General features: G+C 37.7%; 1 protein-coding gene across 1 annotated transcript; it reads right to left on the reverse strand.

Moving 5' to 3' along the window:
* Nucleotides 1-1,178: 1,178 nt before the first annotated feature.
* Nucleotides 1,179-7,438, reverse strand: LOC135462184 (tyrosine-protein kinase receptor Tie-1-like). The gene is made up of 7 exons (XM_064739579.1): nucleotides 7,351-7,438; nucleotides 6,663-6,826; nucleotides 6,219-6,335; nucleotides 5,927-6,000; nucleotides 2,692-2,829; nucleotides 2,132-2,231; nucleotides 1,179-1,250 (listed from the first exon to the last, which is right to left on the reverse strand). The coding sequence occupies exons 1-7, from the start codon at nucleotides 7,409-7,411 to the stop codon at nucleotides 1,179-1,181; spliced, it is 726 nt and encodes a 241-aa protein (XP_064595649.1). The 5' UTR covers nucleotides 7,412-7,438.
* Between the last annotated feature and the right edge of the window lie 8,998 nt (nucleotides 7,439-16,436).

The raw sequence follows: 16,436 nt of genomic DNA on the forward strand, positions 1-16,436 counted from the left end.
TATCAAAAGCAGGGGCGAGGAGCATCTCACTTTCTTTTTACTGTAACTCATCCTTTTTTACTCAGATGTAATGAATGACACAGTAACCTGACATGAGTAGAATGTTTGCGTTGCCCTGTTGCATCTGCTGTACAGATGAAACATTTTCATTCAAATTTGTATGTATATACAACTTCAGCCTGGTGCAAGGTAACTGGTTTTTGTGTTAAGTACATATTATAAGGCACGACGACCCGATATATCTTTGTACCTACGTAAGTGCTTTTAAACTGTTACACACTCAACAACGGAAATGGGAAGCATCTTAATAAAAATCTGCCAATCTTACAAAGGCATGTTGTAATCTCATGTAATTTACACTTCTTCAGAGTTCCATCATTTAGCGTAAGATTACTTGTCAGCATAACTCTAAATGTTTAATTATCTGAGAGATAGGGTGAAGATACGTTTTCATAAATAATAAACGTATAAATTGTTTGTTTGGTACAGTAGTGAACCATAAGGGGTATACAAGTTTATATGATGCAGAAAAATGCAGCAGTAAAAAATTTTCTCAAATGACATATTTAATAATATGTATAGAAGAAAAGCTGTGTTTCGTTTAGGTAAATATATCACAAGCACTACATAACAATACAAATGAAAATTAGTCAGTGATACTGGTGATTTAGTTAGATACATGGATAAACACACAGTCCATGGCACCTGTTACCGAGGCGATAACATACTTGTTAAACCATGCATTCACAAAAAGGACATTTGTTTGACATTTTATCTTACTCCCCAAAATATTTGATGAGCTGAAATCTATAATACATACTGTACTTTGTAACATGAGTATGTACCATACATAATATAAAAATATTGCAGACGGATAACTACGGATAACATTGATACACTGCCTATAAATAGTTAAATTTCATTACAAATAACTCCCAAAATTTCACCAAAAATCAATATAATTTACACATGTATAGAGTGGTAAAACCGTTTTTGAATTAAAACATATACCTGTGTAAAACAACATATCTTTTATCAAGAAAGACACAAACATATAAAACTTTACAAAATATAATATTAACACTTGTTGTTTTTTACACTCACATTCTAAATCTATTGCTTTGCCCATAAGGGGTAAACCGAATATCTCAGGACAACATTTTAATATTCATTCCTTATTAGCTGCTGTCTGTCCCCACTTCTTCAAACGTGAAGTCAAGACTCTCGTATATTCCAATGTTCATGTATTGCTGAAACGTAAGAACAGGGAAACAATGGGTCATTGACGTTGTATGACTGATATACTTTCAGTCATTTTAGGAAAGTGATATCCACTAAAGGCATGTTGTAACAGTGAAATAATACTTTTTCAACATATGTTTGATAGCCGCCATTGTGTGAGTGAAAAATTATTCATCATGGCGTTATGCAACAATCAAATAAACAAATAAATATTTTTGATAAATGAAAATACTTGTGGAAACTTAATTCATCTTCTTGGCAACGATAATTTTAGAGTTAACCTGTTAACTTTAACAGAAAGTCTGATATCTGAGAGATGCTAGAATGTATTCTGTTGTCACAGCAAATTATTCTGTTAAAAAAAAAATACAAATATTCCACTGATTCAGCACAACCATTTTATTAGGCTAACAGGTTATTACGTTAAATATGACACAATATTGTAATAACAGAATACATTCTAGCATCATTCAGACGGCAGACATTCTGTTAAATTTAACAGATGAATTGTTTTGACTTATATGGACTATGAAAGTTCTGTCTCATACTAATTTTGGATAGTGTGGTAAATCATTTGTGTGACATTTCGCACAGGTTATCAGCACAATAGTTACTCCAAGAGAAGAAGAACAGCCCATATCTAGACAGAAAGTTCCACGAAATAGATCTTTAGTTTCCAAACTAACCCCCACTCAGTAATTTGGAACTTTTGGGGACAACACATCAAAGCGCTTGTGACATTCAGTATTCCCACTGTTGGGCCTTTTAATAATATTTATACTGACAAGACGTCAAGGGGTCAGACCAGGGAAAAACATATTGTTCTCTCCTGTACCGGTGTATAAGGGGACTAATGTAAGATTTTCCACTAAAAACTGTAAACGTGTACCTGTACGTGTGCTGTCATATCGGCCAGTCTGCGCGACAAATCCTGAAAGGAAGGTCGTTCAGCAGGGTCGTCTTTCCAACACTCTAACATTACAGTGTATCTGTGAGGGTGACAGAATGACCATGTTATCAGCAAATCTATAAACTTGAAAGATAACTAAAATATTCATGAACAATGGGTTATGAAAATATAAAGTAAATGAACAAGCACTCTGGAAGTCTATATTGCTTTTAGCATTAGCGGTTTGATCCCTCAGAATAATGGCTATGTTATAGTCTACAACGGAAACGGCCATCATTTTGTTCATATTAGACGGCACTGTCCGAATCTCGAACTTGACCTATAGCTTGTAATGGTAAAGTCGTGCACAAAGTATTGATCCTATGCGACGGACCGTTTTGATAAAATATACCAGCAAATGCTGTGTAGCTTACGGACAGATGGGGTCCCCAATGGACGGGGAGGAGATAAGTACAAAATTAAGTAGGACAACAGGAACAGCCATAAGCACTTATATCAAAATTCAATCACGGCAATATTTAAGCAAGTATAACGCTTACAATGGAATTTGGCAGGATTTAGGGCAGGCCAGACGACAGTTTTGGCTGAGAAGGCGGCGTATCTCCTTGGACTTCATCTTCCCATAAGGTGTCGCTCCGTAGGTCATGATTTCCCACATCAATACACCAAATGACCACCTGTGGAAGACAATAACCTACGCCTTGATATATTCCAGATAGTCAGTCAGTGTAAAAGGTGATACTATGAGATAAAATCTAAAAAGGATAGTTTCAGTCTACGTTGTGTATATAGTCTGTACGTTGATTTATATTATCACATTTCAGAGAGTTGTTTGGAGTTAAACGTGAAAATCCTGAGTGCAGTCCCTTTGTCCCGTCACAGTGCCATTCAGACAAAGTAACTGCTGTTAGGGACTACAGTTCATTTTCACCAATGTTCAGTGTTATGTATGACGATTTAACGTTTTCATGTACTGTTAGTCTGCGGACCTTTGTGAAAGCATAACAGGCCCTGTTATATATGTACAGCGCGGACCTGGCCGAAAGCACCTTGTTCAAGACTCTGTTTATTTAACTGGCTGTTCATTGGCTGTTAAACTCTGTGTTTAAAAATAGTTGAATCCACCTGGCACGTATATAAGCCGTGTTTTCTGTGCAGAGGGGAGGTATTTTTGCTGCATCCACTGGGAGCCAGGAGAGTGTGCGACGCTCTCGTATAGAGTCCATTATGTTTATATGAGCTGGTGATGCCAGTTTCATTTGGGAGGACAGATTTTTATGCCGGCACCGTTTGTGTACCACAGTAGTACTGATGTCTGGTTTATGTGAATTTCTGCGGAAGTCACGTTTATTGGTGTTCGGATCTTTATTATGATTATACAGTGTGGACTGTGTAATTTGTTTAACACGCTGACCTCACCTGACCGACAAGGTCGTCAAGGACTCTAAACTGAAGTTTTCAGTTTTGCAAAGGACGTTCGTTCTGCCACAAGGTGACATTACTCTACGTCTCTGAACGGCTCGTTTGTGAGCTTCTGCGGGAGCTGTGACTGATCTGAAGAGGATTATACCTCCATGCCTGTATTTACCCTGTGTTGTGCTCTGCGGGTGTGACGTCGTTCAAAGGCTTGACTGTTCCAGTTCTGTGTAACCTGTGTACTGTGTTCGTGTTCGCTAACCTGGCGAAGTACCTGTCTAGGACAATTTGTGAATTGTGTGTTTATCCCATGGTCTTTACATTGGATTTCCTGGAATACATTCCTTGGGATGCAAAGGTGAACTGGAAACTTGTAAAGACCGGTAATACTGATGTGTATGTTTTTTATGTTGTTGTTGTTGAACTGTCTGTAAAACTGTACGTCTCATTTTATATATAAAGCATTGTTTACATTGTAATATTGAGTCACTGAGTCTGTTTTCTGTTGCCGTTTTCAATACCGTAACAGAAATTGGGGGCTTGTCCGGGAACTGATTGTTTCCTTTTTGTTTTGCTATTTGAAGTTAAACACAAGTGAGAAGCGATTGCTTAATTTTAACGGTGAATGATTCAGTGGCTAAATATTTACAATGGGAGATTTTGATCCTAAACAGTTTGTTAATGCGCCCGATCAGGATGTTTTTGAGAGTTTAAAGAAGGAAGACTTGGTTAAGTTAGGGACATTTTTAGGTTTGTCCATAAAGTCTTCATGGAGGAAAAGAGATATGCAGCATACTTTGTTGAAACATTTAGTGGAGATAGGGAAGTTTGATAGTTCTGCATTATCTGATTATGAGTTCGAGGGTCAGTCTGATGCCGAGCTTAAGTTTAAGCAGTTAGAGTTAGAAAAGTTGAGATTGGAAGAGAAAGAGAGGGAACATGAGATACAGTTAGAAAAGTTGAAAATGCAGAGAGAGAGAGAGAGGAAAGAGAGAGGGAAATGCAGAGAGAGAGAGAGGAGAGAGAAATGCAAGAAAGAGAGAGGGAAAGAGAATTGGAGTTCCAAATGAAAAAGTTAGAGGTTGGGAGAGATGAGAGACAGGATTCAGGATTTGATGTGACCAAATACATTCGGTTAGTTCCATCCTTTCAGGAAAAAGAGGTGGATAAGTATTTTCTGCATTTTGAGAAAATTGCAAATAGCTTGAAGTGGCCTAAAGAGTTCTGGACTATGTTATTACAGAGTGTGCTAATTGGAAAGGCCAGGGAAATTTACACTCAGTTAAGTGTAGAGAATGCTTCTAATTATGACTATGTGAAAGAGGTAATTTTGAAGGGTTATGAATTGGTGCCTGAAGCTTACCGCCAGAAATTTCGTAACTGTGAAAAAGGTAGAGATCAGACATACGTTGAGTTTGGTCGAGCTAAGGAGCAGTTGTTTGATCGCTGGTGTATAGCCAAGAAAATAGGTAATTTGTTTAACACGCTGACCTCACCTGACCGACAAGGTCGTCAAGGACTCTAAACTGAAGTTTTCAGTTTTGCAAAGGACGTTCGTTCTGCCACAAGGTGACATTACTCTACGTCTCTGAACGGCTCGTTTGTGAGCTTCTGCGGGAGCTGTGACTGATCAGAAGAGGATTATACCTCCATGCCTGTATTTACCCTGTAATGTGCTCTGCGGGTGTGACGTCGTTCAAAGGCTTGACTGTTCCAGTTCTGTGTAACCTGTGTACTGTGTTCGTGTTCGCTAACCTGGCGAAGTACCTGTCTAGGACAATTTGTGACTTGTGTGAATTGTGTGTTTATCCCATGGTCTTTACATTGGATTTCCTGGAATACATTCCTTGGGATGCAAAGGTGAACTGGAAACTTGTAAAGACCGGTAATACTGATGTGTATGTTTTTTTATGTTGTTGTTGTTGAACTGTCTGTAAAACTGTACGTCTCATTTTATATATAAAGCATTGTTTACATTGTAATATTGAGTCACTGAGTCTGTTTTCTGTTGCCGTTTTCAATACCGTAACATCAGTAACCTACCTTGCTTGGTACTTTATGGACTAAAACAAAACTTAAATTAAACAACTGGTTACACACCTACGGTATAAAGATTTTGTTTAAGCAAAACGCTTAAATGCTTAAGTAAAATAACTTAGGCAGTTTAGCCTGAACTAAGATTAAAACGTGTGCGGCTTAAGTTCTATACTTTTGAACAGCTGGTTCATGACTATCCTATTTGTCCTTTCCATGATGTACAACGTCTACAGTACACAGTTCAAAGGGCAATTTCATGATGGAATGTCACATATTTAAGTCCCACTGCGGTATACGGTAAATTCAATTAAAAGCCCTCACACTTCACTTTGTTGTGTGTAGACCTTCCCCTCCAGAGTCTCAACCGAAGCCCATCTGCACAGCGGAAAGGTGAACTAGAACGAAAAATTATTTTCAGTATGAACTCAAGCATACTGTAAGATAAAATACATGTATTTCTTCGATACAAAAGTTGCTTTACACTTCAACTGACACTTAACATTAATTTTTCAGTAACTAAAAATACAAAACAACTTCGCTCAACTAAGGATATACCTGGATGTAATTATATGCTTACTCTTTGAATTTGCCACAGAATTCCTATCAAGTTTACCTTATCCACGTCTTTTGGCTCGAATCCGACCGGTCTTGCATGCTGGAAGCCGGATATCTTTGCCGTCAGGTCTCCACCAACCAGAACGTTCACAGCTCGCAGGTCTCCATGAAGGGTCTATGGAGGAGATGTAGCAAAGGGAGCTTACTCAGTGCTGACAAAAACCAGGGAACATTTTATCGACACTAATATATATTTTTTGTTATTTTTGCATTTCCGTTTGGTTGAATTATGGCATTAAATACTTAATGTTCTACAAACTGAACTATCTGGACTGTAATGAAAAATAAACTAAAAACAACAAATGTTTTGGGCATTATGATTTGCCCTCGCTTACTAATACTTGGATAAACTTTGCAGAAATTAAGTGTCGCACCCACATAAAGTTCATGGTGGTTGCAAATACATAATGGTTGTGGCACTTGACCTGCGTTTCACCTATACCTCTAGCTGTGATAGATGCGCCATACCCTCGGCCACATTTTCAGCAAAGAGCAAGAGATTAGCTTCTGTCAGTTCTGTATTTGATCCACTTCGTCTTTTATCCCTCAGAAAACTCTGTAAATCGCCCCTTTCTTCAAAGCCGTTGATCATGAAAACGGTGTTATCTGCAAATTGGAACACATAGACAGCATTAACAGACAAAGTTATCTAAAAAGTTACGGCTGTCTGTTATCACGAAATGAACCTGTATATAAGCCATTCAACACGACTAAACAACTAACTACCTCGGGTCATTTCTTTATCCCTGTTATAATTTGTAGAAGAAATTGCAGCCACGTGTTAAGTTAAATGCTATCGGTCGAGTTTTCGGCAGGATGACACGACCTGATTTAATAATAGGTAGATATATTATAGAGACACTTTTCTTGAGTATGGCGTAAAACGCCAATCAAATAAGTAAGTAAATAATATGGTGCCAGAACACAAGCCCACCCTGTTCAAGCAATGCACGTTTTCATTTGTGCTTGGACGTTAAAGACTTGACAAACAGTAATGTGCTAACGTATGGCAAGACCAGGCTCTCTTCACATTAAATGACAGTAGTGACCGTAGTGTGATTGCTTGGCCATATTCGAACTATGGCGTTACTGATAACACCAGTGAGTGAGTAGATGAGACAAGGACTTACCGTCTTGTATGGAGTAACCCAGGAAGCACACGACGTGTTGATGGGCTCCAATATTCCGCATAATATCTATCTCTGCCTTACATCGCTCAAATGGACTGGTTCCTTTAATGCAAAATATGAACATACTGTAGTCATCAATGCTCTACATCTTGACTCTAATTTTATTAATTTTTAGTGTATTGCTCAATTTTTCTGTAGACGAAGCTACTTGATGCGATCCATAAGCATGGTAAGAAAAGAAGAGAGTCAAAAAGAAATAAAGGCAAATAAATTGTAAGCAACTGTTCATCTCTGGTATTACCTCTTTTTGACTATTGCAATGTTGTCTGGACAATTACAAACTTGTTTGCAAGTTTCGCGGAACAAAGTTGCCCGAGTTATTTTAGGTCGCGCTAAACGTTGACATTTATACCGAATGCTCTCTGATCTCGACTGGTTAAATGTAAGAAAGAGACATGACTACAACACGAGTTTAGAAATGTGTGCACGAGGCAGTACCTGTCAACCTTAGTGATCACTTTAAATTGCACTCAAGCGCACGTGGACTAAGACTGAGACACAACCAAAATATTGTAAGATGTTTAACTGAGAGTAAAATAAAATTAGCTGTCGTGGATCAACAGCTTACCAGGTAGGGTGAGGAACCCTCCATCAATAAGTTGTTTTGTGAAATAAAACTAGGTACATTGCTTCAAGGAAAGAAGTAATAAGTCATCTACTCTTCGGGGTTTTGGCAAACTTCGTTTATTTTCAAGAAAATTATGTTGACAAGTTTGTTGTGAACTTGAACTTAATTGCTATTCTAACGTCTCATTGGGATGGACTGAACCAGCACTTTGTTTAGCATGAGTCACAATAACAACTAAAGTACAGGCTTGTTTTCCTATGTGAACTCTTTTTTCTCGAAACAATTGCATCAGTTAAGATGCTCATAATTACATTTCAATTTACCTGTGATTTTTCTGATGGCGACGCTCCTCTGATGCCCATCAGTCTCCTGAAGTGTTCCTTTTAGCACTTTATGTTTACCTTTGTTCACATTTTCATTAGAAACTCTCAGACGGAATGTTGATATCTCAAGTTGATCAAATCGCATACCCTCGTATTTCCTCTCTGCATTGACTGGAGCCTGGAATGTGATAAAGTGATTGAAAAAAGAGATTTTCCGCTCAGAACTGAGCGAATATTTTTAATTTATAAACATATGTTTTCAATACCGATCGGGCCAAAAAACTGTAGCAAAATGTGAGTGTGGGAGCACTTCGTGACCATGTTTTTAACATCGCTCATCATTCTTACTACATTATTTCGGTTACTTTTCTGCAGAGATTAAAAGCTGACGTTCAGTCAGGAGGCTCTTCATGTGGACACCCCTACCTGTTAGGCATGTGGGATATTTTTTAGTACAGAATGTAACATCAAAGACACATATACGTCAATAGAGGCAGATACAAATAAGGTATATCACGGATTTCACCTGACTTGTACATTATTAGCCTATACTTTAACCGGTATTTAAATTATCCTTCAAAACGAAAAGAACGGCATCTTAAATACATTACGCAAGACGTAGCCTATGGTACGTCAACATACGATAGGCCATCAAAGTGTTACTATAACTACAACTGTCTTACTGGTTTCATAGTCTCGTAAGGGTCCATATTCAAGTCTTCAGGCCTAGGTCTCTGACGACGACGCCTGAAAACAAATATCAAAGATCACTTCATTCCCTATCAATCCTTCTGCAAAAATTCACTGTAAAAAGTCATCGCTGAAAATACAAATTTCAAATAAAAAATGAAGGTCACCAAATTACTTTTTTCTCAGAGGACAAAATAACTCTAAACATGCAAACATTAAAATGAACCAGGTCAGCTATTTCCTGATGAACTCAAATGTCAAGTTCCTGTCAGTTAAGGGTCTTGACCAGAACTTTCAGTATGAAAGCGATTTTGAATGTAAACTAAGTATATAACAGAAGTAGACACATACAAGTATATGCAGAATCCTGGTGGGAAAATGCTGATCAATGCTAGCCAGTACACATAATGTACAAGGAGTCCATTACAGGCATTGATGTACATAATCATGTATGCATGTATATCTGTTATCTGTAATTCTGTTACTGACAGAATGTTACTACATCATGGAAAAACACATGTGTATGAACATGCCACAATGTATGCTACTGTCCATAAAAGTCATTTTATTAATTTCTGCTGTTGAATACATACGTGCCCTTCTGTTTCTGATGTTTAAATCGCACTATGATCACAACAATAACGATGAGGAGAATGATTATCGCCAGGCCACATGACACGCCGACAGCAATGGTTACTGTCTTGTTATCCTTTTCCTCTGTAACATCAGATATAATCAGATCTTGAGCTCTGTGAACACCCTGCTATGTGTTTAATACACACATTATTTCACTATTCAAAATATCACATATTAATGTCACATTATGTCACATGTTGATTAAGGTATTAGACGATGACATTTTACGGACAAAGGGTGTTCATCAATTTCATTTGATAAATAAAAAAAGGTTTCAAAAATGTATACTGGTGCACGCATATCTTCAATTATAGTTGAAAAAATGATACAGTCCTTACCAATGCTCTGATTGAGGAAACACAAAGAACATGAAATGTTTTAAATTCTTTATTAGAATAAGTATTGCAGGACGAATATTGATACAGTATATAGATCGTACATATAATACATTATTTATTATGCTACTTATTATGCTGTTCATAAGTACATAAAATAAAGCAGTTCATATTCATGAAAGGCATATCGACATAACGCCATCTACAAGTCCCCATTCTACACACTTCAATGCATTGATAAGGTAATGATGATGGACACACGGATGGAAGTCACAAATAGAGAGACAAGCAGACAACCTGATCGCTATAATCCATCCATAACATATGACGAGATCTTCATATCTTACGCACAAATCAACCTGATTTTCCAAGCCTGAACTAAGATTTCACAATGTGACCTGCACAAAATTTATTCTTACCTAGGACTAAATGGAGTGCAGCTTCACTGCAATACCAAGAAAGTATCAAAACATAAGTTCATCCCCTCAATGTACATGTACTAAAATAATATGGAAAATACATGAACGTTTGTTTTCATAGCATACGACTCGAACAAGTTCAACATGCTAAAAACAAGTTATGATTTTCAAGTCAAATTTTCATCCCATTAATTTAATGGCACTTGTGCATCTACATGTACATACATGTAAATATATCATCGATGCTTTCATTTTTTATCCAACAACTTTTATATCCTTGTTTATGTGGCCTGTGGAAGAAAGCAAAATCTCTTCTAGTAAGTTGAATCATGATACGAACACTACTGTTGACAGTTTGATTAAATCATAAAATCATACATCATGTTTCATGATGGTGTATCTTCAACTTCATCATCTTCAACGTCCTGTAATTGGCACACAGGACTGTTGGCATCGGCTAAAATGAAAAAAAAAACACACCAGCTACATATATGTTTGTATCAGCTTTAATGTTTCATGTGTTTCATGAAAGAGCAGATTTTATAGTATCTGTGTTCTTCAAATTGTTATTTAATATAACACTATTTCATAGAAATTACGGGGCTTTTCGTTATGTTGGCATCGGAAAAGTTACGCTATGTTAGCCATATTAGTTTTCGCTGCTCTATGCATGTCAGGCAATCAAAATGTAGGAGTGTTGGTGGTTAGCACAGCCTACTTTGTCTACACGCTATAACAGGGCATCGATCATGGCGTCTGACAGATGGTCCTTGAGGTCTACGACAGTCAAGACCAGGACAAAGGCAAGATCAAAGCAAAGGCGAAGGCAAGATCAAGGCAAAGGGAAAGCCAAGATCAAGACAAGGCTCAGAGGATTAGTTAGAAGATACCCCGGATGAAAATTTACAGCTACTGAAGTGCACAGGCAGCTATACAGTCTCAAAAACAGTCTCAAATGTATTTGCGATCCCGCGGGAGAGTTGCTCGATCTGGCGGCAGATTCGTTCGATCTGGCGGGAGAGTTGCTCGATCCCGCGGGCGGGGAGCAGATTTGGTCGATCCCATGGGAGATTCGCTCGATCTGGCGGGAGATTTGCTCGATCCCGCGGGCGATTTGCTATCTTTAGTATATTACGCAGGGATGATTTAGTGTTATACTGAGCACTGTGACTATGGGAGTTAAAGAGTTACTGTTGCATTAAAATATACCTGAGGATTACGGTTAGGTAGAAATTCCAGCACATATACCTGGCGTAGTAGTTTTAAATTGCTGAAGACTGTTCACCGTCTATACCCGTGTCAACAAGTCGCCCAGAGTTATTCTCCCTGAAACTCTGTCTCGCAAATGGTATTGCAGATTCTGAACAAATATTTGCTGATTTGACTGTATATATGTGAATAAATGGATTTTACTGTTTAGTGTTCGAACTGGAAAAACAAATCTTCGCATCTTCTATTAGGCTGTTCTTGCCTATTCACTGAAATAAGTTGTATTCTTGAGTTTTCCTCCAGGAGTTATCCCGGAACAATACAGACTGGGAATGCATTTGGTGTATTAAATAGAATAACGACATTGAATTAATGATTGGAGTATTGAGAGTAAATCCATATTTCTGTATTGGGGTCTCCAAATACTTGAAGTAAATATCAGTCTTATACGTTACAAAAATATTAAATTTTTTTTTACCTCGGAGTTGATAGAGATTAACTGGTGATAAGCAGAGAGCAGAGCAAAGCCTGTATTATTAGTCTCTAAAGGTCATAAGACCGGGCTATAAAGAAAAATCCGCTACAGTACTATCCAAAATAATAAAGTTACTTCTGAAAGAGTCAACTGTTGCCAACAAATCCGAAAAAAAAACAAAAAAAAAAAAAAACAAAATAAAAACTCACAACAATATTTATTATTGCTATAAATTCCTATTTGCTACCCACAGGGGAGCACCTCAAAATATCATAACATAATAGTGGCCTCTGAAACTCAATACTACATGTAAAAGTACTAACCTTGACGAGCTTTCAGTGTGATCTCTGCTCTGAAAACACGCGCGTTGAAATATGGTGAACAGCAGTCCGTGTATTCTACTAGATGTTGACAGTTTATGCGGAGTTTAAATTTTCCACACAAAAAATGTTATTAAAATATGCACATATTATGGTTTTACTTTGAAACGTTGAAACTGGCATCACATAAATTTTGAGTAATATGTCTAGAGAAAAGATTTTCACAGCAAAAATGATACCGGTTACCAGGTACATGGTATAATTTTACACATCTCTGATATTCTATATTACATAAAATATATTTCAAAGCTTAAATTTTTTATTCGTTTACTTATTTGTTGGCGTTTTAGACCGTACTCAAGAATATTTCACTTATACGACGGCGACCAGCATTGTGGTGGGAGGAAACAGGGCAGAGCCCGGGGGAAATTCGCAACCATTCGCAGGTTGTTGGCGGACCTTCCTACTTACGGTCACTACTTTAAGGTGCAACGGCGGATGTACACCTATGTATGTACATGTATGTATGTATTCGTGTATGTATGTATGCATGTGTGCGTGTGTGTATGTATGTATGCGTGTACGTACGTATGTATGTGTAGGTAGATCCCCATCGTTGCAGATAGATGGTTTGAAAACGAAAGAAAAACAGTAGAATATGGTGATCAAACATCAGAAAATCTACTCCAACACGATTGGAGTTGTCCTTGTGACGTCACGGCAGTACACACCCTGCAGGCATGTGGGGCTTCTCCATGTTCACAACACATACCACAGGAGACAATCGCTATACTTTTACAACTAATTTCCTTGTCGACGTGTGACTGCAGCAACACAACGCAGGATACTGTTACATACATAGCCTAAAACAGTCACAGATTGAGAAAGTATGGACCAGATATCATGAAAAACACCTTTCGATTACAGGGGGACTCGGTTGTGGTCATGTGAGACTTACTAACTGAGCCCTGCCTACTGCAGGAGAATGCCGAAGGAATAGGCTTTCATGAGTACTACCATAATTCCATGGACGCCAGAGAGTACCGCGCTTGTATCATCTATGGTGACCAGTATGTTAGCGAAAATCTGTCATGGTATACGGCCCAGTCGCTATGCTGTATACGACTTCAATTCTGTTCTGCAAAATCAATTCTGTTAGCTTTAAAAAATATTTGTTGTAAAACTGTTTTATTTACATAATTTCCATGGTGCTAATTAAGAGGTGTACACATAGGGGTAATTACGGATTAAGTCATATCATGGCTTCTGGAAAAGTGGTTAAACCTAATGCAATAATTTTGTCAGTGCATTGTAGAACTTTTCGCTACATAAACCCGTCAGGTTCTCCTGGCATGACGTCACCTAACCAGCGCTTCGCGGCCGACAAGATAGGCAGGCGGTCCAACTTTAATATTTTTGTTTAAATGGAACTAGTTAACATAATATTTTTTCATAAGGCTGCTAAAACAGTCCAACATAGCATAAATATTGTGCCTATCAAACACTTAGTATGAAAAGTCGTTAGGTATCTCTTTTAAAAAAATTTCGGTCATATGACGACGAGGAGTCATTAGCACGACGGATTGAACATTAGATTGTAAATCTACTCATACATGAGGCTATGTAACTGCTCTAAGCAGGTAATTATTTAGGTAAACATAGGTAAGACACGCAACTGTATTACAATGGTAAACATTATGAAATTGTTATTGATATGTATTACAAGAATAGTACCTTCAGAAGTTTGACAGCCAGATGTGTACTCCGTTTCGGTGCAGCCGCCATGAGTGCAGGAAAATGCCTTTACACTGTTCATATAAGTAAAACAGCTAATATCAAACTACATGTCCATCATTTAAAGTGAATTTTGTGATGACTGCAATCTACGTAAGAAGAAATTTAGAAATTGCAAAAGCTTCTTCAACAATCCGGGTATAAGTCTGATTAATAATACATGTTAACCGAAATATAAGAAATATCAGCCACATTAGAAATCATTTACAACAACGGCTTTAACGCCTACTTTGGGAACACTCGGAGAAAAAACAATGGAAGCGGAAACACATTTTTTCCTGAACGCAATTACAGAATGCTTTCATTAGACTTTCATACTCTCGGCTAAAACCAATGTGGAACCTGATCAAGGACGAAGAATAAATTTCGAAGAATAAATACGAAGAATATATTCCTTTTACGAGTCGAACCGCTATGTGATACGTTACTTCATTTGATACAGTTAACATTTAATATCAGCAAAAATTCTAATTTGTATAACAGATACTTGTTAAAGTTTCTTGCAGTTTCTTGAAGATAATTTTGTGCAGATGACCTCTAAGACTCTAGGATAAAATATGACAAATTTAAACATTCTTCATGTAAATCTTCTTTTCCTTGTGCATAAGTTAAAGCAAAATCCTTGCTTCCATATGAAATGTTCTTTTTCAACTTGTCAATAACATTACGTGGTTTTCTTCTTACGGTTACTATAGTAACCCATAACCAGGGTACTAAGAAAAACGCCTCCCTCTGGAACAATTCGTTGAAAATGTACTATCTTTTAAATACAAAGACAAAACAGTATGCTCTATTATTCAAGCCTTTTCAAAGACAAAAGATAACACAATCTCACCATCTTTCGTCATCATATCACAGTTTTATGATTCATGGAAAATGACATACCTATATTTCGTTGCTGGCTTCAACGGACCATTACAAAACGTGTCAATAGATTCAGTACAATTTCCATCATTTCCAACTGTATACCGGAAAAAACCTGTTTCCCGTTTTGACTTGCTCATTATATCTAAAACAAAAGTCAGCAAGTAGGGATAACAGCGAACGTGTTGGATGCATAAAGATTAAAGTAATGAACATGACTACGAAACAGTGGCTTTGGAATCGTTATAATGTTTGCATGATACACAATGTTATAAAAATTGACTCAACAATGCTCACAATTGCATAACAACCTCTGAGCTAGGTATTAGAGATGCAGATTTGCTGACTCATTAGCCTAAAACACGTTTAAAAAGGAATGTTCAAAGAGAAAAGTTACCACGTCGAAAATACCAATCAACCGGAGTAGCTCTGTAAGGAATGGTGAAATCTTTGCTATTCGCTTCGTGCCATTTCGCATAGTTCATGTAGAATGTATCCGCCAAGCTCTTGGAGGTAGAATCTGGAAGTAGAGTATATGGAATGAATCGTCTACTTCTGGCAAGTCACTGGAGGGCTTTTTCCACATATCACACACATTGCTTCACCCCACATCGGGACCAAGTTTCTGAAGCTGTACTATATTAACATAATTTTGTTTCGCTATGATAATGAATGAAAACTAAGTTTTGCACTCGCTGTGAGTTTAAGTCCAACTCATGTTGGCTTCCTCTCTGGCCGTAAGTGGGAAGGTCTGTCAGCCTCTGCCCGGTTTCCTAACACCATAATGCTGGCCGCCGTCGTATAAGTGAAATATTCTTGAGAACGGCGTAAAACACAAATCAAATAAATAAATAAATATGTTTTGCACAGACTGTGTCATAAGGGAAGTGTTTTATGAGCATATCAATTTATATTCAAAACGAGGGGCCTTCGTGGCCGAGGAGAATTAGCACGCCAGCGCGGCGCAATGACCCAGTTGTCTCCCTTCAATGCAGTCGCTGTGAGTTCAAAACCAGCTCTTGCTGGTTTTCTCTCAGGCCGTACGTGGAAAGGTCTACCAGTAACTTGCGGATTGTCGTGGTTATCTATGGGCTCTGCCTGGTTTCCTCCCATCATAATGCTGGTAAGATAGTAGTGTAATATTTCCAGCAAAGTCAACATCCGCCGTGACCATGTTAAAATATGGATTGTCAGTTTTTAATTATGTATGATGTAGTATCTAGCATAATACTCTTGTATCTATCTTCAAACGCGTTTGTTAATAGTAAACAGTTAATATTTCAGCGTAACTTACCTTCTTCAACAGAACTCGTCTGGATTACGATTAACCCGGAATCGACGATTTTCCCATTGGTGTCATCAGTGAAGAAGTCCATCCTGAGATTCAGCTGAA

This window comes from Liolophura sinensis, chromosome 1, assembly GCF_032854445.1.
Source record: "Liolophura sinensis isolate JHLJ2023 chromosome 1, CUHK_Ljap_v2, whole genome shotgun sequence".
Classification (NCBI taxonomy): Eukaryota; Metazoa; Mollusca; class Polyplacophora; order Chitonida; family Chitonidae; genus Liolophura; species Liolophura sinensis.

Coding starts and splice junctions, on each gene's coding strand:
- LOC135462184 (XM_064739579.1), bottom strand. CDS start 7,411: ATGCGGAATATTGGAGCCCATCAACACGTCGTGTGCTTCCTGGGTTAC. Junction 6,827..7,350: donor GGGTTACTCCATACAAGACG/GTAAGTCCTTGT, acceptor TCCAATTTGCAG/ATAACACCGTTTTCATGATC. Junction 6,001..6,218: donor AGCCAAAAGACGTGGATAAG/GTAAACTTGATA, acceptor TTTTCGTTCTAG/TTCACCTTTCCGCTGTGCAG.